This window comes from Eschrichtius robustus, chromosome 14, assembly GCF_028021215.1.
Source record: "Eschrichtius robustus isolate mEscRob2 chromosome 14, mEscRob2.pri, whole genome shotgun sequence".
In the NCBI taxonomy this organism is placed as follows: Eukaryota; Metazoa; Chordata; class Mammalia; order Artiodactyla; family Eschrichtiidae; genus Eschrichtius; species Eschrichtius robustus.
The window spans coordinates 6,278,447-6,302,833 of NC_090837.1; the positions used below are offsets into that span (position 1 = coordinate 6,278,447).

Consider the following 24,387-nt stretch of genomic DNA (forward strand, 5'->3'; position numbering starts at 1 on the left):
AGGGACATTTGTGATTGTCACATCTTGGGGGGAGCAGATTGGGGGTCACATGCACTACCGCCATCTAGTGGGTAGAGCCCAGGGGGGAGGGCTGCTAAAGGTCCTACGGTGCCCAGGTTGGCCCCCACCTCAAAGAATCATCTGGCCCACAGGTCACAGTGCCGAGGTTGAGAAACCCTGGGTTAGAGCTAAGATTTCTGGTGTCCTGCCCTGATTTGAGTCCCCATTCTGGTTTTGGGAATGACATGTGGTCACAGGCACGTGGCTGACATCCCAGCGTCCAGGCTCTGAGAAAGTAAAATTCATACAGTACAGGTTGCAACACAGACTCCAGGGCCAGACTGCCTGGGTTCCAGTCTCGGCTCTGCCCCTCGTTAGCCAGGTGACCCTGGGCGAGGTCACCTTGCCTCTTGGTGCCTCAGTTTCCTCATCTGAAATAGGCACGATAGTACCTGACTTAGGGTTATTTCCAGGGTTAAATGAGTCGATGTATAGAAAGTGTTCAGCACTTATTATTAATATCACTGATGCTTTGTTCTGCGTGGTTGTGTTCCGGTGGGCTCTGCCCTTCTGAAGCAGTACATGTGTGAACACGTGTGCACTGGCGGACACACATGTGCCTGTGTGTGGATTTGGAAGGTGCACATGTACGCGTGCTGGGTCGTGTCTGGCGAGCGTGGGGATCCCCGGCCGGAGCCCGCGGGCACTCACCCCCTCCGCACCCCCAGGGCACTCCAGCCGACGTCCTGTACAAGGGCACCATCACCAGGATCATCGGTGAGGACAGCCCAAGCCGCCTGGACCGCAGCCGGGAGGACGGCCTGCCCAAGGGCCACGTCATCTACGAGGGCAAGAAGGGCCACGTGCTGTCCTACGAGGGTGAGTCCCGTCGTCCGTCACGGCTGCCAGGAGCTGGTGGGCGGGCAGGGGCTGGCCCGGCCCTCCCATCCTCGGGCATCTTTGATGCCCGGGAAGGACCCTCTAGGTGAGAGGACCAGTGGTGACCTGGAGGTGGTTGGTCATCTGGTCACTTGGTGTTTACCGGGGGCCGCCCATATGCTGGGGGCCCAGCGGATGAAGCCCCCTCAGAGAGCTCTCAGGACGCCCACCCAGGATGCACATGGGACGTCACCTTGTTAATCTTGAGTCACGGAAACCTGCCCGCATCCAGTGTGGCTTGCCCACCAAACCCCAGACTTCGGTGTTTCTGGAGTTGGTCAAGAGAGAAGGGTCCAGAAAATATGGTTGGGGTTAAAGGGCAGCCAGATGTCTTCAGAAAACGAATCTGTGGGAGTGTGTTGCCCTCCTGTCAGCTTCGTGTGGTTGAGAGCCAGGGCGAAGGCGTGTCTTCCCATTTCACGGATGTGGGAGCTGAGGTGCAGTGATGTCCAGTGGTCCTTCTGTGTGTCCACCCTCCTGGCCCCTCAAGAGGAAAGGAGGCCTGGGACTGGGGGAGCAGGGGCGGGGGTGTTTGGCCCATTGAGGTGGGTTCACAGGGAGGCAAGGCTGGGGTGACACCAGGAGAGGGGGTGACCTCCCCATCCCTGCAGGTATGTAAGCCAGCAGCAGGTAAGGATTGGCTTTAGCTGTCTCCACCTTTGCCCGGTTCTTTACAATTTAGGAAGCAAACTTGTGGCCAGCCTTGCTAGACGTGTAGTAGGGGAACAGGCCCAGGGAGCAGAAGCCCAGGCTCACTCCCCCAGGCCTCTGGCCCAGCGCTCCTGGCAAACGCTGTGGGTGGCAGGAAGGGGCGATGACCAGGGTGATGCGCCACCCCCCTGAGCCCTGGGCCCCCCACTTCAGTGCTCCTCACTCCTCTCACCCTCTCTGGTTCCCCAGCCAGGGAGCCCCGCCTGGAAGGGGTTAAGGAAGTAAAGGGCTGGGATGTGAATTTCCTGGCAGCCTCGGGCACCCAGGGGCACGGAGATAAAAGCTGCTAATGGGCACCCCTCTCCGGCTGGCAGCTGTAGGGCTGCAAACTGCTTCTCCTCTGGTGGCGGCGGGCGCTTTTTCCTCTCCCTCCGCCTCCGCCTGGCCCGACTGCCCTCCCGCCTCCCAGGTCCCGGGAAGCGGAGGTGGTACCGTGGGGCTTAGGCACTTGCCTCTCTCTGCTGCCAAGTGGTGGAGACAGTCTTGGGGACAGGGTGTCAGCTGCGTCTTCTGTGCCAACCTCGGTACCCGGCTGAGGGCCCTGGGGGATGGTCAGGGGCCCTGGAAGGGCAGACGGAGAGGCTGGTAGTCGAGGTGTTGTGAGCAGAGCCCTGGGTGGCATCTCAGCTCAGGCCTCCAGATCAGTTCGTGAGCCCCTACAGGCCTTAAGTTTGTCATCTGCAGAATGGGTGTAAATCAAGGCCTTTAATTTCGCACGTGCTCCCTGGGACTAGTGAGGGCCGCAGGCCGGGTGGAAGGCAGTAGGGGGCGGGGAGGACCCGGAGAGTGATGGCTGTGTCTACAGGGGCCCCGCCTCTGTTCTCCGATAGCTGACTGTCACCCTGTAACGAGTGTGAGCTCGCTGGCCAGACTTCTAATCTCTCTGTTTTTATCTGAAATCTCTCAGTGTTTAAACATCAGCAATTAATTTTGAGCAAAATTTGGAGCAGCAACGTGGTCTATCCGCTGGCCACCAGTTTGCAGCCCCTGGAGTAGCTCATGCCCTGAGGATCCCGTGGGGTCATGACTGGAAATCCTGGGAGAGCGAGCGCGCCCTTTATCCCAAGGGGCAGGCACGGGGCTCTCGGGAACTTGCTTCTGATACCCCCGGACTCAGCCACCCTTGGAACGAGAGGCCTCCACTCGAGGAGCCCCCAGCCTGATGGGCGAGACCAAGCCTTGGCCTCCTCAGGGCTCGCCTCCTGGCTGCTCAGACCCTCGGCCTGTCGGGGGCCCGCGTGCCCAGCCTGAGGTGCTCGCCCTTTGGGCTCAGCCTGGCTTGGCGAGGCCGCCTCGGGTGTGGACACTCCTCGTCCCCTCCCTCCCCCCCCTCCCCCCCCACAGACACACACTCTCCCCCACGTGGACACAGGTGCACATAGTTTCTTGCATGTGGCCTCACTTTGTTCTCAGTGGCCAGGTGCGCACACACACTCTCACACATGTGCACACACACAGAGACCCACAGTGACACACACAAATGGTTGTGGTAACCCTGCATGTTCACACTCGGCTGGTGCATCTTTGCTCACGTGCACGTGGTTACACGTGTTCACGTCACGTGTCGGCTCCCACGAGTGGACGTGTTTGTGCACAGACTCACATACCCGCGCGTGGTCAAAGGCACACACCTACCTGCCAGCAGAACAGGCCCTGGGCTGGACTGCAGGCTGTTGACTCCTGCCCCTTGGGCCCGGCCGGTTTGCTGGTCCTGGGCCCAGTGCACACAGTTGCCCTGGGGCTGCCCCTCATCGTGAGATCGGTCTGGTTTCCAGGTGGCATGTCCGTGTCCCAGTGCTCCAAGGAGGATGGCAGGAGCAGCTCAGGACCTCCCCACGAGACGGCCGCCCCCAAGCGCACCTATGACATGATGGAGGGCCGTGTCAGCAGGGCCATCTCCTCAGCCAGCATCGAAGGTGTGTGCCCTGCCCAGCTCCCTACTCCAGGGGGCATGGAAGGGCCAGGGGAGGGCCTAGGACCTGCCCCGGGGGCTTCCCTACTTGCTGGGTGATGGTAGGAAAGGGAGAGAATTTCTCTCTCTCAGCTCACCCTGGAGGGAGGAGATGGGATGGCTGGCCCTGCTTTACAGATAGGAAAACTGAGGCTGGGTTTTTCTGAAGCTCCCTCTGGAGGTAGCACAGGGCCCGGGAAGTGGTCCTGTGCCGCCACCACTATCATCATGGGGACCGACACCAAGTGGCTGGAGGGGCCCGCTGCTGGGAGGGGGCGCTGTAGACCCTGGCTCATCACTGCCAAGGCCGGCCCGGGGAGCCACGCGGTGATGCTCTTGCCCTCCCCCCGCCAGGTCTCATGGGCCGCGCCATCCCGCCCGAGCGCCACAGCCCCCACCACCTCAAGGAGCAGCAGCACATCCGAGGCTCCATCACGCAAGGTACCCTGCCCTCTGCTCCCCAGGTGCCCCCGCATGCCTGGCCACCACGCCCTCGCGGCAGCTACAAGCCCTCGGTTTACAGTCAGCGTGGGCGGGGGAGGGAAGGCATACCAGAGTGCCACGGGTGCCCAGGCGTGTGGAAAGGCACGTCACACACGTGTACGTGACAGGTATGTGTGCAGGTTGAAAGGCAGAGCAAGACATTCCTTACGTATTTGAAAACAAAAAGAGAAAGCAAAATGCTACCCATCACCCTCAACTTTGTAGATGTCATTTATTGAGCATCTACTGTACTCTGCGCTTGGTGCTACCCCAAGTGCTCTCCATATATTATCTTACGGAACAGACTCCCAAGAGGAAGATACAACTGGTGGGAGGATGAAAGAGGTCAGATACCCTGCCCAAGTTCTCCTGGCTGGTCAGTGGCAAGCCAGCTATTGTGAGCCCCATTTTATGCATTTTATCTATATTATCTCACTGAATGTTCATGACTTGGTGAGGTGTTTCCGTTACTACCCCCATTCTGTATATGAAGAAATTGCGGCTCAGAGAGGTCAGGTCATGTGCTCAAGGTCACACAGCAAGTGAGGACTTGAACCCAGGTAGTCTGGCTCCAGAATCTGCCAGCATGGAGGCCCCAGGTTAGGATGGGCGATGTGGGGTGCAGGTGCAAGGGTCAGCGCCCCGTCCTCCCTGGCAGGGATCCCACGATCCTACGTGGAGGCCCAGGAGGACTACCAGCGTCGGGAGGCCAAGCTCCTGAAGCGTGAGGGCACGCCGCCCCCGCCCCCCCCGCCCCCACGGGACCTGGCCGAGGCCTACAAGGCCCGGCCCTTGGAGGCCCTGGGCCCCCTGAAGCTGAAGCCGGCCCACGAGGGCCTGGTGGCGACAGTGAAGGAGGCCGGCCGCTCCATCCATGAGATTCCACGGGAGGAGCTGCGGCGCACGCCTGAACTGCCCCTGGCCCCGCGGCCGCTCAAGGAGGGCTCCATCACGCAGGTACGGGCGCGGGGCTGGGCGGCTGGGCCAAGATCGGGGCGGCGGGTGCTGATGGGCTCCGCTCTGGCCCCTACAAATGGGGAAACTGAGGCCCAGACTTGTTGAGTGCCGTGCCCAAGATCACACAGCTGCTCATCACTGAGCCGTCATCACGTACATTCCGGATTCCATACCAGGGCCTTTATACTACATCCATGACCTCGTTCAATTGTATTCACAGCCCAGGAGAGTCATACCTATCATCCCCATTCTCCAGGTGGAGAAACTGAGGCCCAGAGAGGTCAAGAAGCTTGCCAAACCCCAGAGCTAGGTGTAATAATGAACACCGGTCATGGATCGAACCCTTGATCCATGACCATAAGACATCATGACTTATCTAACCCTCACAGCAGCACTCTGAGGTAGTTCTCTTACTGTCCGCATTTCAGTGGTGAGCAAACAGGTTCAGAGAGGTTAAACAACTTGTCCAGGGTCACACAGCAAGTAAATGGCAGTTGTGCATCTCAAATCCAGATGTCCCTAAATCTGCAACGTCTTTGCCTCTTGGCATCCACTTCTCCCACCAGCATGTTGCACCTCACCCTACCCCCACCCCCGTGGCTCTGGCCATAGAGCAAGCATAAACCTCAGCCCTGACCTCCGAGACTTGAGCCTCAGGGCGGTGGAACTCGATTTTGCGGCTGGCTTTTCTGGCTTGACATTGGGTGGGCCACAGAGGGTCCCAGACTGACGGGGAAGAAGGTATTTGCCCTCATGGGGGTGTTAAGTCTCTTTCCAGCGAACCCCAAGGGCCAACAGAGGTTCCCCCACTTGCTCCAGGAAGGGCTGACCTCTGAACTTTGTGCCCCCTTCTGCAGCCCCCCAGGTGGCTCCGGGGGCCAGGGTCCAGGACAGGGGTGGGCAGGGCAGGGACAGGTGTGCACTCATCTTAGGCTTAGCAAAGCCCTTCCTCCCCCGCCCCTGGAGGCATGAGATGTCGCTCCCATTTCATAGCTGAGAAACTGAGGCTCAGAGAGGTTGTGTAGCTGCTGCTCATCCCCCTCCTCGCCCCTCAGGGCACCCCGCTCAAGTATGACACCAGCACGTCCTCCACCGGCTCCAAAAAGCACGACGTGCGCTCCATCATCGGCAGCCCCGGCCGGACGTTCCCGGCGGTGCACCCGTTGGACGTGATGGCCGACACCCGGGCGCTGGAGCGCGCCTGCTACGAGGAGAGTCTGAAGAGCCGGCCGGGCGCTGTCAGCAGCTCGGGGGGCTCCATCACCCGGGGGGCCCCGGTCATCGTGCCTGAGCTGGGCAAGCCACGGCAGAGCCCCCTGACCTACGAGGACCACGCGGCGCCCTTCGCCAGCCACCTACCCCGCGGATCACCGGTGACCACACGGGAGCCAACCCCGCGCCTGCAGGAGGGTGCGTGGGGCGGGGCGCGAGGTGGGGCGGGGCCGCGGGGTGGGGCGGGGCCTCGGTGGGCTCCGGTCTCTGAAACTGCCTTACCGTCCACTCCTTAGCTCAGGAGCGACCTCGGGGCCACCACATGCATTCCACCTGCCAGACCAGTGGGTTCTACCTCCAGACCATCCTCAGAATTCTCTCCATCTCCCGGCCACGTCCAGACCACCTGGCTCCCCTGACTTCTCTCTTGTCCTGCTAATAATCTGCTCCCCAAACGGCAGCCTGAATACTTTTTTGAAATACTTACATCAGATTACGCCACTGTTCTGCTTAAATCTTTCTAGTGACTTCTCACTGCACTTAGGAAAAAAAATCACCCTTTTCCACCATGGCCTTGGGAGCCTGCAGGATCCCGCCCCACCCACCTTTCCATCTTACTGCCAAATTCCTTTATCTGCCGCTTTGTCTCTCTTCCTTGACCACACTCAGCTCATTCTTTGCTCAAGACCTTTGCACGTGCTGTTCCCTTGACTGCAATCCGCGCCGCCCCCCACCCCCCGCCCCAGCCCGCCACCCGCCTTTCAGATCTTTACCTAACTGGTTTCTTATGTGCCCTTCAGGACTCTGTTCAAATGTCACATCCTCAGGGAGGTCTCTTATGACCACCCTCCCCCCCTTCACTATTCTGGTCACATTCTGTCACATTTAAAAATTTTCTTCAGAGAATTTATTACTCTGAAATTCTTTTTCGATGACTAGTTGATCATCTGTCTCCTGCATTGAATGTCAGCCCCACGGGGGCCAGGATTTTTCTGTTTTGTTCAGCGCCCTAGCTCTTAGAAAGTGCTCGGCATGTTGTAGACACTTAACAAATATTTTTGGCTGATTGAAGGAATGCACGAGAAAGGGAACGAAGGGAAGAAAGAAAGAATGAACTTTGTAAAAGAACTAAAAAACAGAAGCAAGTGAGTGAATGAATAGATAAAAGGAAAAATGAACTAGACGCAAATGGATGGATGACGAGGCCTGGTCCCTGGGATCCCAGAGACCGTAGCCTCAAATGGCTTCCCATAAGCACTAGCCTCGGCAGCCCCCGTGTTGGGGGCTGGGACACCTCTGGCACAGAGGTCTGATGCCATCCCCACTTGGCCCGTCCCCACAGGCAGCCTCTCGTCCAGCAAGGCATCCCAGGACCGAAAGCTGACGTCCACGCCCCGTGAGATCGCCAAGTCCCCACACAGCACCGTGCCTGAACATCACCCCCACCCCATGTCGCCCTACGAGCACCTGCTCCGGGGCGTGAGTGGCGTGGACCTGTACCGCGGCCACATCCCGCTGGCCTTCGACCCCACCTCCATCCCCCGTGGGATCCCTCTGGATGCAGGTGATTGTCCCGGACCCATAGAACCCTGCGGCGTCAGTGTCAGCCCAAGGGCTCCTCAGGCATCAACTAGGCGCTACTAAGTGGGGAAACTGAGGCATGGTTTGGGGGAGACCCAACAGTGTAATCATGTCAACAGTTTAGGTGAAAAACAGAATTTCTCTTAGGGGTCTGAGGGACGTGCTGGGTTAAACGTTTTTCAGTGGTTTTCTTTTCCTGCGGAACTTATCAGTGCCTTTCAAGTTGCAAATGTATCAAAAGAGGACTCAAGGGTGAGCGTTCCCCAGACGGACATGATCTGAAAATCCGTTTAGAAAGATGCAGCCCTTAGGTATTTTAGTGATCCCCATTTTGGATGCCCTGTGTTTGGGGGAATTTCCGTCCAAAGAACATTATCAGTCAGAGGCACCCGCATGTGTGTTGGGGCAGTGAGGGTTTTTCTCCTTCTAGGCTCTCAGTTCTTGTTTTCTGGGGGGTGTTTGGGAGAAGCTGTGAGGGCACTGAGACAGGCAGGGGGGACGGTATTCCCAGCCGAGGTGTGGGCCGGCCTGACCTTGCTCCCCTTCTCCCGGCAGCCGCTGCCTATTACCTGCCCCGGCACCTGGCCCCCAACCCCACCTACCCACACCTGTACCCGCCTTACCTCATCCGCGGCTACCCCGACACGGCGGCACTGGAGAACCGCCAGACAATCATCAACGACTACATCACCTCGCAGCAGATGCACCACAACGCGGCCACCGCCATGGCCCAGCGAGCTGACATGCTGAGGGGTCTGTCGCCCCGCGAGTCCTCGCTGGCGCTCAACTACGCCGCCGGCCCGCGAGGTGGGTGGGGCAGAGCGCTGCCAGGCACGCGGGTGGGCAGAACCCGCCACCCAGAATTGGCCTTATTCCTGGTCTGCCCGGGGTCCTGAGAGCACAGGACACGTGCGTGCCCACGCGTGCACGTCTGTCCTTGCCGAGGCGGCTAGAGCGGTTGCCTTAGAGGCTCGGGTGGTATCACTGCGCTGAGAGCGCACACAGACCTGGCGGGTGGTGCAGGGTTGTGTGTGGTGTGTGTCCTGGCTGCATACACACGGGCTGTGCATGTACTTGTGTCCTCTTGGTATGTGCGGCCCTTGGAGTTTAAAAAAAAAAAGATGGAAATGTGAAGCTGTTTGAACTTCAGATTCCCTTGACTCGAAACCAGCCCGTGGTTGCTTTGCATATGCATATTACAGTCGCCTTGTGGAAACACTTCTGGAATGTTCTTCCGGAACAACCAAGCACTAGTTACGGTCCAGTTGGTAAAATCGGTCACACTAGGTATTTCATACAGTGGGGATTGAATACCAGGAACGGACTGCATAGGGTCAAAGGCAAAAAGGGCACACCAAGAGCACACAAAAAGAGCAAAATGGGCATAGCAAGGTATGCAGGGGTGCCAGCTGCAAGCCACATCCACTTCAGGGTTTGGGGGCGAAGGGACGGGGTGCTGCGAGCACCCGGCATTCAGAGAAGGGTCCTGCGGGCCCGGTGCGGGGACCCAGGAGGGAGCGTCCGGCCGTGCTGATTCTCAGAGGATGCGCGGCGCTCCACCGGCTGGGGTGGTCCCGCCAGCAGGCAGCCTGGCCCCTCTCCTCCCCCGACCGCTGCAGCCCGGCCCCACCTCCTCTCTCCCAGGCATCATCGACCTGTCCCAAGTGCCACACCTGCCTGTGCTGGTGCCCCCGACACCAGGCACTCCGGCCACCGCCATGGACCGCCTAGCCTACCTCCCCACGGCACCGCAGCACTTCAGCAGCCGGCTCAGCAGCTCCCCGCTCTCCCCAGGTGACGCCCCCACCCCCGTTCTGGGCGTCCTCGGGCAGATGCCTTGCCCTCTCTGTTCCACCCCGGAAGACAAGTCCAGGGCCCTTCCTGTCCCCGGGGCTGAGCCGCAGGCCTTTGGGTTTCCAGGAGGCCCCACTCACTTGACAAAGCCCACGGCCTCGGCCTCGGCCGAGAGGGAGCGGGAACGAGAGCGCGATCGGGAGAAGTCCATCCTCGCGTCCGCCACCACGGTGGAGCACGCGCCCATCTGGAGACCCGGTAGGACGTCGGAGCCGCCAGCGCGCACCCCAGGGGTCCCTGCGGCTGCGCGTGGCCCGTCCCTCTGACCCCACGGCTTGTTTCCACCAGGTACGGAGCAGAGCGGCGGCGGCGGCGGCGGGGGTGGGAGCGGCGGCAGCCGCCCCGCCTCCCACTCCCACTCCCACCAGCACTCGCCCATCTCACCCCGGACCCAGGACGCCATCCAGCAGAGGCCCAGCGTGCTGCACAACACGGGCATGAAGAACATCGTCACCTCCGTGGAGCCCAGCACGCCCACGGTCCTGAGGTGGGCCAGGTTGGCGCAGGGGAGGGGACAGGCGGGCGGGTGGCTGGTCGCTGAATACAGGCTGGGGGCGCGCGCAAGTGCACCGAGGGGTTGGGAGGCATACGGGAGAGTGAGCGATGGGTGGGCAGGTAGGTGGATGGATGGCTAGGTGGGTGAGAAGGTAAATAGATGGGTGATTGGGTTAGTTGGATGGGTGGGTGGATAGATGAATGGATGGCTGGGTGGATAATAGATTTTGGGTGGGTAAGTGGATGGATGACAGGTGAGCAGGTAGATGCATAGGTGGGTCAGTGGTGGACAGATGGGTGGCGGAGCTAGATGAATGGGCAGGTGGGGGGGTAGATGGATAGATGACAGTGGGTGGGTGGGTGGGTGGATGGATGGATGGTTGTGTTAGAGAGCTAGGTGAATAGGTGGATGGATGGAGGTGGATGAATAGATGGGTGGGTAATTGGATGGAGGTTGGGTTAGATGGGTGAGCAGGTAGGTGGATGGATGGGTAGATGGGTGAGTACATAGATGATGGGTTGAGTAGGTGGATGGATGGGTGGTTGGGTTGGGTTAGGTAGGTAGGTAGGGAGGTGGTAGGTGGACAGGTGATGAGTTGGGTAGATGGCTGGGGGGCTTGGATGGGTAGATGGCTGGGGGGCTTGGGTGGGTAGATGGCTGGGGGGCTTGGGTGGGTAGATGGCTGGGGGGCTTGGGTGGGTAGATGGATGAGGAGGTGGTTCACTGGGTAGATGGATGATGAATTGGGTGGGTGGACGGGTGAGTAGTTGGGTAGGTTGTCGAGTTCAGGAGTGGAGTCTGCGGAGTGGAGAGGGAGAGACAGAGTGAGCCTGTGAGGAGAGTCTCTCCTGATCCTCCCAGGATTCAGCAGGGCCCTACAGGGAGGAGATAGTGTCTCTCTTGCCCGGACAAAGTCCAGAGGTTCCGTGAGGATGGGAGAAGCTGCAGAGGTCCGATATGTGTCCCCCCCACCCCACCCCCCGGAGTCCACTTCCTATCACAACAGCCCCAAGACCCACCTCCCACCCCCCACCCAAGGACTGTGGGCAGAGCTGCCTGATGGGGGAGGGAGCTTCCCCAATACCCCTCCCTGCCCAGGGACAGTTTGGAGGCGGCTGCTTCTTCCAGAATGAAGTATCCATTCATGCAAGTGTCCTTCCATTTGGCTGCTCTAAATCATACCTTCCCCACCACCATTCCAATTATGAAAAATGACACCATTTCCCAAGAGCAGAGGCTTGTCCCCTGTGAGTCAGGTCCCCAGCAGGTACGCAGAGCAGGGGCACCTGACTCTTAGAGCGGGGTACCCAGGCAAGAGCTCCCACCAGCGACCACCGGTGCGAAGCTGCAGCAGGAACATCAGGCCCTTTCCCAATGGCAGCTGAGTAAGACCCCTGGGGAGAGAGGGTTAGCACAAGGCTTCCTCATGGAAACGCCTGGCTTGACAGAGAGGCCACAAGAGATGGGGTCGGGCCAGCTCATGTCCAAGCCTGTTTCCTCATCTGCAGAGCAGGGATAATTACATTGACCCTGTGAAGGTCAGAGAGAGTGCATCTGTTCATTCCTTCTTCCTGGTGGGCCTGCGGTGGGTCTCCTGCCCTGTGTTGGGTATGGGGGACACGGTAATGGTTGACGCACGCAGTGCCCTCTTAGGGCTTATGCGCTAGACCCATAAGCCGCTGGGTTGAGGAAGAGCGCTCCAGGCAGAGGGGACGACAGGGAGCCCTGTGTGGCCCCTGATGGCGGAGGTGGGAGAGCTGGGCCCCACTGCCCTGTCCTCTAACCACCCGCCCTAGCCCGCCCTCCGGGCCTTTGCCCTTAGTGTTCTGACTCTCCACGTGGCTCACTCATTTCCTCCCCAGCGCATGTGCCAGCCCCTCAGAGAGTCCCCTGTGAGCCCTGCCTAAGAGCTCCCTTGCCGTTCTCTTAGCAGAACGTAACCCAGACTCGTTCACCTTCGAGCAGTTGCCGCGCTGATAGGGGTTTAATTTATCACGTTATCACATTAACACGCGCGTAGTCTGTCTTCTCACCTAGAATGTATGGCGCTTTTGTCTGTTTTGTGCACTGCCGTACCCCAGTGTCTAGAACAGCGCCTGACACATAGTAGGTGCTCAGTAAAAAGTTTTGGGCTGACAAGCTGATGGGCTGGATGGACGACGGGTGGATGGGGTAGGTGAGGCCACGTGGCACGGGGGCTCGAAGGTCACGGTCAGCAGCGTTTATTCTGAGAGCAGTAGGGAGCGTGGGAGCTCTTCCGGGCAGGGGTGACTCCGCAGGGTGTCAAAGTGAGGGAGTGACCCTGCCTCGGCCTCACAGGCCCCGGCTGTGGCTCCCGCAGCCGCTGACCCGCCCTCTCTCCTCCCCCAGGTCCACCTCCACCTCCTCGCCTGTCCGCCCGGCCACCACATTCCCACCCGCCACCCACTGCCCACTGGGTGGCACCCTCGACGGGGTCTACCCCACCCTCCTGGAGCCTGTCTTGCTGCCTAAGGAGGCCCCGCGGGTCACCCGGCCCGAGCGGCCCCGAGCGGACGCCGGCCACACCTTCCTCGCCAAGCCCCCAGCCCGCGCGGGGCTGGAGCCCGCGTCCTCCCCCGGCAAGGGCTCCGAGCCCCGGCCCCTGGCGCCGCCTGGCTCCGGCCACGCAGCCATCGCCCGCGCCCCGGCGAAGGGCCTCACGCCCCACCACGCCAGCCCGGACCAGCCAGCGCCGCCCGCCTCGGCCTCGGACCTGCACCGGGAAAAGACTCAAAGTAAACCCTTTTCCATCCAGGAATTGGAACTCCGTTCTCTCGGTAAGACCACCCTGACAGCGGCCACCTTCATAGACGCGATAATCATGCGTCAAATTGCTCACGATAAAGGGCCGCGAGAAGGAGGTTCGCTGGCCAACGACTCCCCTCGCGATGGTAAGACTTCTGGCCCCGCCGCCCACCCGCTCCGTCTTGTGGCCTAAAGATATTTTCAGATCTCTGCTTTTTATTTTTCCCCCATTTTTCGTTGGTTTTGGTATTTTGTTTTGAAAGTCGTCTTCGTCGGTTGCACGCTCTGATGGTTCCTCCAGCCGCGCACACGCCCTCTGAGCGGGCGGCAGCCTCATCCTTCGCACATCGTTTTATCATGATTTTTTTGTGTTGTTTTGGATTTTCGCTTTTTTTCCTTTAATGAATGGATCTGTGATTTTGACTTTAGCCACGCCTCCCATCTCCCCTTTGCGCCTTTGTCTGGGGAGCGGGGCTGCAGAGGGGCGCGGGCCGATACCTCCGCCTGCTGCTGTGTGTGGTCTGGAGGACGCTCCCCGCCCCACAGCCCCCGGCATACGGTGGAGAGAAGACGGGGAGGGGGGGAGCGCCGCCACTTTCCAGGAGGAGCTGGGAACCTGCCCCCTGCGTCCTGCCCAGGTCGTGAGGGAGTCTTGGGGGTACTCTGCCCCACGCTCCCCTTGCCGACCCGCCAGCCAGCAGCCCCGGGGACAAGGGGCGTCCTCCGTGCTGGAGCGGGGCTGTGGCCCGGCGGGGACACCGGGACCTGAGTGTCGCTCCCGCCCCAGCCCTCACCGGCCTCACTCCCTCACCGCCCATCCGCTGCCCCTACACTCCCTTCGCAGAGACTCATCCGCCCCATCTCACTCTCCCCACCCCTGGCCCGCCAGCACCACCGGGCGCTGTCTCCATCCCTTTTCCCACCTGTGCTGCTGTCCAGCTCTCCCTCTCCTTGGATCTCTCCCCGTCCCCCCGCCATCCCCCGCCTGCCTGCCTGTGCGTCGTGTTCTCTGCGCTGCTTCTGCGTCCAGCTCTCTCTACAGCCCGCTCTCCCTGCAGCCCCCGTCCCTCTTTTCTCAGTCCGCCCCCACCCCTGGCCGGCCAGCAGACCCCACTCTGGCTCTCTCCCTCTCTCCCTCCGCCCCAGCTCCCGCTCCCACCCCCGGCCTGGGGGACCCCGCCAGCGCCAGCGTGGGAGGGTAGGCTGGGAGGGGCAGCCTGGCCCTGGCGCTGGCCTGACTCGCGGCCTCACCCGGCTTCAGGTTACCACGGCGGCGGCTACAGCCCTGATGGGGTGGAGCCCGTCAGCCCCGTGAGCTCGCCCAGCCTGACCCATGACAAGGGGCTCCCCAAGCACCTGGAGGAACTCGACAAGAGCCACCTGGAAGGGGACCTGCGGCACAAGCAGCCAGGTAGGGTCCCGCCCTGCCTCCGAGCCCCCTCCCGCCCCCCCGCATGTGAGACAGGGACGGTTGTCACCCCATCGCGCGGATGGGGAAACTGAGGCGCTCAGAGGTGGCGGAATCGGACTCGCGCCACAGCTCAGAGGGCAGAGCCGGGGTTTGAGGGCAGGAGCCCCGCCAGGCACATGCCTCGCCCACCTCAGCCACGCCCTGACCTGCTCTGCTCTGCCCGCAGGCCCGGGGAAGCTCAGCGGCGAGGCTGCCCACCTCCCACACCTGCGGCCGCTGCCCGAGAGCCAGCCCTCGTCCAGCCCGCTGCTCCAGACCACCCCAGGGGTCAAAGGTCACCAGCGGGTGGTCACGCTGGCACAGCACATCAGTGTAACTACCCCTCCTCTGCCCCCTCCTCGTTGCCTTTGTACCTGGGGTGGGACCCGGCCCCGAGGAAGGGGCGGGGGAGGGTCCGCACGCCGTCTGGTGGGTAAACTGAGTCCTGGTGAGGTGAGCCAGGGATCTGGGGGTTGGCGAGGGCAAGCCGTGCCAGGGGTCCCAGAGTCTCAAACTCAGGTGCTGTATCCGCCCCCTCATCCAGCTGACGGAGCCTCAGGTGCACGAGCCCAGCCGCAATCCACATCTTACACACACTGGTCAGGGGAACCCGACCCACCTGGGGGCCCACTTTGAGACTTGGGCCAATGCTCCCACCCCATGCACTTGGGGGCATTGAGGCTGTGTGGGCAGGCCCGAAGCCCCCGGGGAGCCAAGGACCAAGCCCCCGGGTTCTGCCCCCAAAGCTCAGTCCAGCCCTCACCCCGCCTGGAAGGTTCTGGCAGATGGCTGGCGCCTGACCCTGCTCCTGTCCCCTGACCCTTGGCCTGCAGGAGGTCATCACGCAGGACTACACGCGGCACCACCCGCAGCAGCTCAGCGCGCCCCTCCCTGCCCCCCTTTACTCCTTCCCCGGAGCCAGCTGCCCCGTCCTGGACCTTCGCCGCCCGCCCAGCGACCTCTACCTCCCAGCCCCGGACCATGGCGCCCCGGCCCGTGGCTCACCCCACAGTGAAGGGGGCAAGAGGTGAGCGGCGGTGGGAGACAGGTTGCCCCTTGCTGGTCACCTAACAGAGAGGGCTCTGTTAGGTGTGTGCTGCGGGAAGCTTGAGCCCAGAAACCGAGGTTCAGGGAGACCGGGGAGTTTGCTCAAGGTCACGGCGCAACTGGACAATAGGTGTTACATATGCCACACTCGGGGGGGTTCCAGGCACCAAGCTGAATACTTCACACATATTAACCAGGATCCTCACCACAACCTTAGGAAGTGTAGGCAGCGTTATCCCATTTCACAGACGAAGAAACTGAGGCACAGAGCAGTGAATTCACTTGCTTATAGGGACGCAGCTAGTAAGTGGCGGAGCTGGGATTCGAAGCAGAGCTGTGTGATTTGAGAGCTGCCTCCTAACGGACACATACACACTTGCACTCCTGGTTACCCCTGGGGGGCTCCCTGGTCAGAGAGGAGAGGAACGGGGAGGGACCCCCGCTCTAGGATGAAGGAGCCATTCCGGGTGGTGCACAGAGTTGGGGAGACAGCAGCATGTCTTTGGGGGAACAGTGGGGTCCCTGGCATCGGGGTGCGGCAGGGGTTCAACAAAGTGCCACCCGTGGGCCAGATTCAGTCCACGGCCTGTTCTTGCATGGTCCGTGAGCTAAAGATGAGTTTACGTTTTTAAAGGGTTATTTTTTAAAGAAGGAGAATATACAGCAGAGACTACAAGTGGCCCACAACGCCTGAAATGTTTGCTGTCTGACCCTTTACAGGAAAAGCGTGCTAGCCCCTGGTTTAGAATGAGGCAGGGCTTAGCGGGGAGTGGAGGAAGGGATGCGCCCTCTTCAAGAGGGAGAGCTCTGAGCTCTGACCACCGCAGGGACCCTCTCTCCGCCCAGGTCTCCAGAGCCAAGCAAGACGTCAGCCTTGGGCAGCAGTGAGGATGGTATAGAACCTGTGTCCCCGCCGGAGGGCATGGCAGAGCCCGGGCATCCCCGGAGCACCATGTACCCGCTGCTGTACCGGGACGGGGAGCAGGCGGAGCCCAGGTACCTTCACGGCAGCCCCTCCCCTTCCGGGGATGCTCAGGGCTCGGGCCCTTGCCCCCCTGTGGCCTCGATCCACCGCTGTGCAGCTGGGGGCTTGGCAAGGGCTTGGGGTGCAGCCGGGGGGCCTCAGACCTGCTAAACAAGGTCAAAACTTGGCGGACCTCCACGGCAGCTTCCTGAGCCTTGGGCTGGGGTCTCTTAGCTCAGGCCCGGCCCCCGTTGCCGGCACTTGAGGATCTGAGAAATAAAGAGCTAAGTGTGCTGGACCAAACTGGGGCTCCGGGGAGCGGGGGATGGAGGTGGAGAGAAAGGCCCCCTGACCTCAGGGGAAGATGTGGTCTGAGCCCACTTTGGTTCCCGAGGCTCTTTTCTGGGAGTCCGGCTATTGTAGGTAGACAGGCGTGGCCCACCAGGGCAGCTGGGGCTCTGCAGAGACACCCTGAGCCCAAGGATAGGTGGATGACAGAGGGGATTTCGGAAGACATGGGCCCCAAGAAGCGGGGGAAGCAAGCACGAGGTGGGAGAAGCTTCATTCTGAATTTCTAAGGCAGCTCAGGTGGTGAGCCCCCATCATCAAGGGTGTGCAAGCTCAGCACCAAGTGAACTGACCTGGGGGGTCTGATCCTCGCAGCAGGATGGGCTCCAAATCCCCAGGCAACACCAGCCAGCCGCCGGCCTTCTTCAGCAAGCTGACCGAGAGCAACTCGGCCATGGTCAAATCTAAGAAACAGGAGATCAACAAGAAGCTGAACACCCACAACCGGAACGAGCCAGAATACAGTAAGGGGCCCACCCTCCTCGGGAACGGGGCTGCCGGGGGCTGGGGGTCAGCACAGCCGGGTGGACCCGCCGACCACCTCTCCCACTGGCCCGTCACCTCACGTTCAAGGAGCCCGTGTTGTCCCTCTTTTTCCCGTAGGCATTTGCTGGGTTGTCACAGCATGATGCCCGGCACACAGGGGGCACTCAGGGAATATTGGCACACACGGGTCTGTTCGTACTGGGCGCCAGAGATCGGGGTCCCGCCCTTACAAGGACCCCGTGTGTACCCCATGCACGATGCGCCTCACATCTGTGATTTGTTTTCCCCATTGATGTGGTTACTGGACGTAAATCCTAGCTGAGCTCCACCCTCTCAGCACAGTGCCCGGCACATAGCAGATGCTCAAGAGAACACATGAGTGGGTGAACCAATGAAGGAGGGATCGTCACATCCCCGGCCTGGCCTCAAAAAGCTCGTTAGCGGGGGGAGCTTGGGGACCTTGCAGAGGCTTTTCTCTTTCTGGGGCTGGAGTCGCAGCCTTGCAGACACTCACTGGCCCAGGCTGGTAAGTCCGGAACCTTGCCAAGTGTTGTGCCTGGGCCAGTAGGTCAGCAGCCTCAGCGAGCTGGCTCAAAATGCAGACTCTCAGGCCCTGCCTCAGCCCTGCTAAATCTGTCTGCATTGCGCAAGCTCCCAGGTGGTGCACCTTGCCTAGACCAGACAGGGGACATAGAGGGGCAGGTGCTTTCCAGGACCTGTAGGCCTCACCCATCTCGTCGTCCCCCTCCAGATATTGGCCAGCCCGGGACGGAGATCTTCAACATGCCCGCCATCACCGGAGCAGGTAACCGTTCACCCCGGGCTGCTCGGCCGCCAGCCCGTCCCCTCCCTCCCCCTCCCCCGTCACTGTGCGCCCAGGGAGGTCAAGCTGGGTGTCTGGACCTGGAAGGAGTCTTGGGAGTGAGGCCTCGGAGGTCACTGGGCCTCGCATCAGCCGTAGCCATGGTGACAGGTGGCCTTTCATAGTTCAAGTGTGTCCCCTTCTCTGCAGTGGGGATGCAGAGGAGGGGACAAACCCTGCAGTGGGGATGCAGACACACACAAAAGGCCGGCGGGGCCTGGCAAGGAGTGTCTATTTGGAGTTCAATTTCAAGGCCTCCTGGTGCATGTAGTACAGTATTAGCATCACACACAACACCCGGAACCTGTCTGTTGGGATCTCAGCTGGAGATGCGAGTGTGTGGATGCGGAGTGGGCCTGTGTGCACGTGGTCCGCGTGGGCACTTTCTATAGGTAGAGCATCAGTGTTACTTGAAAATTCCATCCAGGGAGCTGGGGAAACAGTGCAGATGTATTCCAGAGATGAGTGTAAAATTCACACGCATTTTTTTTTATATATAACTTTATTTTATTTATTTATTTTTGACTGTGTTGGGTCTTCGTTGCTGTGCGCGGGCTTTCTCTAGTTGCGGTGAGCGGGGGCTACTTTTTGTTGCGGTGCGCGGGCTTCTCATTGCGGTGGCTTCTCTTGTTGCGGAGCACGGGCTCTAGGCGCGTGGGCTTCAGTAGTTGCAGCACGCGGGCTCAGTAGTTGTGGCGCGCAGGCTTAGTTGCTCCACGGCATGTGGGAACTTCCCGGACTAGGACTCGAACCTGTGTCCCCTGCATTGGCAGGCGGATTCTCAACCACTGCGCCACCAGGGAAGCCCTCACACACGTTTTTACACTGAAACTTAAGCCTTCTATGGTGTTTTGGAGCCTGTGGGGTTACACTGTGCATTTCTGCTGCCTCTGTAGAAGGACTGGGACGGGGCTTTGGGGAAGCACCTGGTGTCTGGTGTGAAGCGGCTGAGCCAGAGCGGACAGGGCTGACCCTCCGCCGGAGGCCTGCCCGGTGCGGGGAGGAACGAGGCGTCTTTGGGGGGATGCGCTGACCTTCCCTGAGGGCCGTCACAGCTCTGGGAATGTGCTGAGCAAAAGGCAGCCGCTGGATTTTATCGGGGGGCCACAGGGCCTCTAAATGGGGGTCCCAACTGGGGAATGTCCGTCCACCCAGAGACTAGACGCTGGGGGCTTGGCTGAGCCTCAGGCAATGGGGAGGAGACAATTCGGTCAAAACAGCAAGATGGACAGAAATGAATGTTTTCATGTTTTCATTTCAGGGATGCTCATACACCGACACAGGTGCACGTGTGTGTAGAAATTCATGCGGTACAAGAAACTTGCATATAAATTAGATTCAACTTTTTTTTCAAAGCAGTTTAGGCCACACACACAAAATTTCCCCAGACCCCGGTCTCTGCTGCTTAATTAGCTCCTGCTTTAGGACTGGAGTCGGTCAGCTTCCTGCCTGGCACTGACAGACCATGGACCCGTGACCTTGGGTGGCAGGTTCAGTAACGTCTGTGATCGTAGGATGCTGACCTACCAAGGAGCCATCCTGACCTGTGTCCCTCGCGTCTTTTTTTTCCACTTCCCAGTGTCTTAGTTTGTAGGATCATAAATGCTTCTCCCCCACTCCCCGCCCCACTCACCCCTGCTGGAAATTTTGCTTTTTCTTGACGGACATGACTTTTTTTAAGTGCTTATGAAGCGTGGCCAAGACACAGCTAAAAAACTGTCAAGGGGTCCTGTGGCTGTGCATGAGTTTGCAGCCAAAAGGAAGGAAAGAAAATGAAAACGTAGACCGCAAATAGTTGCTTGAGAAATGTGATTTGAGATGCTGCCGTGTTGCTCCGAGCCTCCCAGTAACCATCGGTCCCCCTTACAGACGAGTTAGGGGTCAGCAAGACCCTTTGTTCGGCCACTGGGTAATCGTACAATTGACTTAGAGTGGAAGTTTTAAAATCCATGAAAATTTTGCCCAGTGGCAGGCAGAGAGCTTCGTCGGAGGTTTTTGGAAGCAAAGTCTGGTTTAACAAAAATGCCCAAAAGAGGCACATTCCCCAGGGTTGGCAAACGTCCCCAGAATGGTTCACAGGCAAACAAGAGAGGGACAGAAAACCTGGTAAACAGAAAAAGAGGCATAACTGGCGTGACTTTGAAGTGGGTGTCTGGAAGGATTCGTGAGGGACAGCTGTCGATCGGACCGCTTGGTGCCGGGTGGCCGGGCCGGGGGCGGCCATGTGATTGTCTCCAGCTCCGCCCTGACCCCCCGCACGCACCGTAACTGCATGGCTGCGACCCCCCCTCTCCACCGTCCGTCTCTGCACCTCTTTCTCCTTGTGGCTCCCGGGCGGGGAGAGGGGGTGGGAGGAGAGTTAGGCCCAGCTGCGGGGGCAGACGGGGGGCTTGAGGGTCCCAGGCCTCGCAGGCAGGGGCGGCCGGAGGACCGTCTGGTCACCTTGGTCCTCCATTCCTCCCAGCAGCCCCCGGGAACCAGGGTGGACCCCCCAACGCCCAGCACTGAGCTCTGGCTTGACTTAGTTTCCCAGCAGCCCTTTCCCCAAATAAGGGGACCCCCTGAGCCCGCTTCCCGCTCCTTTTTAAGACCACTCGAGTTTTTTAAAAAGCAGCAGCCCCAGCTGGGGTTAGGGATCCAGAAGGGGCTTCTGATTTCCCAGAGGCCAGAGTAGGAATGAGGCTTGGGGGGTGGTCATCTAACCACCCCAAGCCCACCTTTTCCCCCACCGGGAATTCCTGAGAGCTTCCAGGGCCCGAGTCAGAGGGAGCCCTCCCGCCCCCATCACCCTGCAGCGGAAACCAGGGGGGAAGATAGGGAAATCAAGAATCGTTGCTTTGCCAAAATGTGCTCACTGTGTATTCTTTCTTCTCCTCCCTCTCTCCCTCTCTGCTTCTCTCTCCCTCTCTCCCCCTTGTCCCTCTGGCCCCTCCGGCCCCCTCTGTGTGTGTGTCTCTCTCCCAGGCCTCATGACCTGCAGAAGCCAGGCGGTGCAGGAGCATGCCAGCACCAACATGGGGCTGGAGGCCATTATTAGAAAGGCGCTCATGGGTAAATATGATCAGTGGGAGGAGCACCCGCTCAGCGCCAATGCTTTTAACCCTCTGAATGCCAGTGCCAGCCTGCCCGCTGCTATGCCCGTAACCGCTGCTGACGGACGGAGGGAACACGCGCTCACCTCGCCAGGTCTGCAGGCCTCCTCCACCCCGTCTGTCCCCACCCCGGTGTCATTAATCCTCCCGCCTCCCTCCGCGTTCCTCTGACCAACCCCCCTCCAGCTTTGGAGCTTGTGACTCTTATTTTTGTGCGTGTTTGATGTGGTCCTGGAGTTGGCTAACCCCAAGCTGGGCGGACACCCCCAGGTGTCTGCGTGGCCCCGGTCCGCCCTCGCCCACTGGGCCCGAAGGAGCTGCCGCTTTTCTAAAAACACTCACACCGCTGCCCGAGCCCTGCCCTGCCTTCCTCCCCTGCTGGACATTCGTCCCGGGATGCCCAGGTCCTGGCCCATCTTTTGTCTCCTTGGGGGAGATCAGGCTGGAGTGAGGACCCACCTTCTCTGTGTGGATCAGGAGGGACCCTTGGGCTCACGGCAGCCAGGCCAGTGGGCCCAGTGTCTGCTGCGGCCACCAAACATGTTCACGGCTGGCCCTCGGGTCTGATGGGGAGGAGACCAGTGTCTGTGTGCCAGATCCAAACTCAGATGAATCAGGGAAACCAGACGGGCTGGCTCGCCCTCTGCCCTGGGTCCCTAATCAACACTCTGCATGTCAGAGCAAGGGCCAGGCTCAAGCCATTCTTGAGCCATTTTTCTGACCTGGACACTGTGGCCCCAGGAAGTTTCTGGACTTAATGAGGGCCCAGGCCTGGCCTCAGGGGCCCTGGCTTCTCTGCAGAGGGCCTGCAGCCTGCCCAGCCCCGGCACAGTCCTGGGGCAATGGTCAGGGTCAAGCCAGAGGCCTGAGGCTCCGTGCTTGAGGTATTAGCCCCTGGTGGGTAGGGGGCCTCAGGGCAGCCTGAGGGGGCTTTGCAAGTAGTTCTACCCACTCCCCTAGTAGAAACCCCCTGCAAACCCAGGCTCATGGCTGGGTCTGGCCATCTGGTCGACCTCCTTGGCTTCCCAGGGGGCTGGGCTGCTGTTCTCCCTCCCTGGGGGGCCCGGGAAGCAGGGGTCCAGGGCCTCACCCACCCCCCACCCCTACAGTGCGAGCGCTGTCCTCAGTCCAACGCGGCCCCTTCCCATGTGTCCCCCTGCAGGTGGTGGCGGGAAGGCCAAAGTCTCTGGCAGACCCAGCAGCCGAAAAGCCAAGTCCCCGGCCCCAGGCCTGGCGTCTGGGGACCGGCCACCCTCCGTCTCCTCAGTGCATTCGGAGGGAGACTGCAACCGCCGGACCCCACTCACCAATCGCGTGTGGGAGGACCGGCCCTCGTCCGCAGGTGGGCACCGGGGGCGGGCAGGTGGGCCCGGCCGGCTGCCCGGGCACCTACTGTGTGCAGAGTGCGTGGTCAGGCCTGTTCTGAGACAATCGCCCAGGGCCCTGGCCAGCTGGACTGGGGCTCGCAGATGGTCAGGATGCTTCTCGTAAGGGCCCAGGTGGAGGGAAAAGGGCACGATTCAGAGAGAGGGTGAAGGATTCAGGAAGTGAAGAGAGAGGCTTGTGGGCAAGGGCCGGTCCCACAGGCTTGGGGGGGTCTCAGGGGAGCCCCCGACTTCTCTGTGAGTGCGAGGAGGTCCCTGGGGGAGGTGCGTGATCTCCCGCAGGTTCAAGAGAGCTCTTGGCTGCAGGACAGACGCAGGGGGGCGAGGGCAGGAACAGCGAGGCGGCCAGGCGACAGGCTGCCGGGCATGAATGGCGCGGGAGTGCTGGAAGTGAGGCCAGGCGGGCAGTTTGAGAAAGCTTCCAGGAGATAGAAGGGGTGGGGAGGCAGGAGGCCGAGGCCCCAGCTCCCGGGTGGCAGGTGGGTGGGCCCCTGGGGGCCGCCAGGCTCACCGGGGCCCCCGGGGCTTCTCTCCCGCTCTCTCCGCAGGGTCCACACCGTTCCCCTACAACCCCCTGATCATGCGGCTGCAGGCGGGGGTCATGGCCTCCCCGCCCCCGCCTGGCCTCCCCGCGGGCAGCGGGCCCCTGGCCGGCCCCCATCACGCCTGGGACGAGGAGCCCAAGCCGCTGCTCTGCTCGCAGTACGAGACGCTCTCCGACAGCGAGTGAGGCTCAGAACGGGGTGGGCCGGCGAGCGGCCGGCTGCCGACTCCCCCCACCGAGGAAGGAGCCCCTGAGTCTGCCTGTGCGCCCGTCCGTCCGTCCGTCCGTCCAGAGCCGGCATCCTTGCCTGTCTAAAGCCTTAACTACGACTCCCGCCCCGGCTGGCCCTGTGCAGTGACCTTACTCAGGGGATGTTTACCTGGTGCTCGGGAGGGGAGGGGCCGGGGAGGGGGCACGGCAGGCGTGTGGCGGCCACACGCGCACAGCCGGGGCGGCCAGGGACCCAAAGCAGGACGACCACGCACCTCCCACGCCACTGCCTCCCCACCTAACGCATTTGGAACCAAAGTCTAAACTGAGCTAGCAGCCCCCGCACCCGCCCTCCGTCCCCATCCCGCTTAGCACTCTGGACAGACGGACACAGGCCCTGTCCAGGCCCCAGCGCTCTTGTCCCGGTCCCCACGGGCTGCCCCAGCCGACGAGATCGCTGGAAACCAAGTCAGGCCAGATGGGCGGGCGACAGGGCCGGGTGCGGCCTGGGGTGAGCGGCTGCTCCGAGGAACTGGACTGTTTTTTTCATACATCGTTGCCGCAGCGGTGGGAAGGAAAGGCAGGTGTAAATGATATATTGGTTTACAGGGTATATTTTTGATACCTTCAATGAATTAATTCAGATGTTTTAAGCAAGGAAGGACTTACCCAGTATTATTGCTGCTGTGCTTTCGATCTCTGCTTACCGTTCAAGAGGCGTGCGCAGGCCAACAGTCGGTGACCCCATAGTCCGCAGGACCGAGGTGGGGCAGGGGCTGCCAGCTCTCGAGCCCCCCTGCGTCCTCCCTCCCTCCCTTCCTTGGGCAGAATGAGTTTGAAGGGGATTCTGTGACCGCCATCTGCGCACGGCGGTGGCGTCCTGTCATTTACACACGTTCTTCTCATTAAAAAGCGAATTATACTCGAGTTACAGAGGCTCCTTCTCTATCTTGGCCCCGGCAGCCAGGAGGACAGGCGACGGGGCCGGGGTTGGGGGGGAACGGTGGGCGTGTAACCCTGCGGGGGACAAGGGCACATCCCCTGACTCA

At 60.7% G+C, this 24,387-nt stretch overlaps 1 protein-coding gene across 27 annotated transcripts in view; it reads left to right on the forward strand.

Annotated features, from left to right (window-relative positions):
* Positions 1-24,265, forward strand: part of NCOR2 (nuclear receptor corepressor 2) — a 221,607-nt gene extending 197,342 nt beyond the window's left edge. For 9 of the 27 annotated variants that reach the window (XM_068562668.1, XM_068562667.1, XM_068562663.1 and 6 more), the window contains 20 exons: positions 729-879; positions 3,426-3,566; positions 3,956-4,042; positions 4,743-5,041; positions 6,097-6,451; positions 7,596-7,817; positions 8,390-8,641; positions 9,479-9,628; positions 9,755-9,886; positions 9,977-10,184; positions 12,555-13,096; positions 14,212-14,361; positions 14,588-14,733; positions 15,234-15,427; positions 16,294-16,443; positions 17,075-17,223; positions 17,997-18,050; positions 21,072-21,293; positions 22,362-22,541; positions 23,133-24,265. In XM_068562668.1, coding sequence (XP_068418769.1) covers positions 729-879; positions 3,426-3,566; positions 3,956-4,042; positions 4,743-5,041; positions 6,097-6,451; positions 7,596-7,817; positions 8,390-8,641; positions 9,479-9,628; positions 9,755-9,886; positions 9,977-10,184; positions 12,555-13,096; positions 14,212-14,361; positions 14,588-14,733; positions 15,234-15,427; positions 16,294-16,443; positions 17,075-17,223; positions 17,997-18,050; positions 21,072-21,293; positions 22,362-22,541; positions 23,133-23,314 — 3,966 coding nt within the window. In that variant the 3' untranslated portion in view covers positions 23,315-24,265. The remainder of the gene's footprint in view (positions 1-728; positions 880-3,425; positions 3,567-3,955; positions 4,043-4,742; positions 5,042-6,096; positions 6,452-7,595; positions 7,818-8,389; positions 8,642-9,478; positions 9,629-9,754; positions 9,887-9,976; positions 10,185-12,554; positions 13,097-14,211; positions 14,362-14,587; positions 14,734-15,233; positions 15,428-16,293; positions 16,444-17,074; positions 17,224-17,996; positions 18,051-21,071; positions 21,294-22,361; positions 22,542-23,132) is intronic. The other 18 variants (XM_068562675.1, XM_068562678.1, XM_068562679.1 and 15 more) reach the window with 9 other exon arrangements.
* The last annotated feature ends 122 nt before the right edge of the window (positions 24,266-24,387 follow it).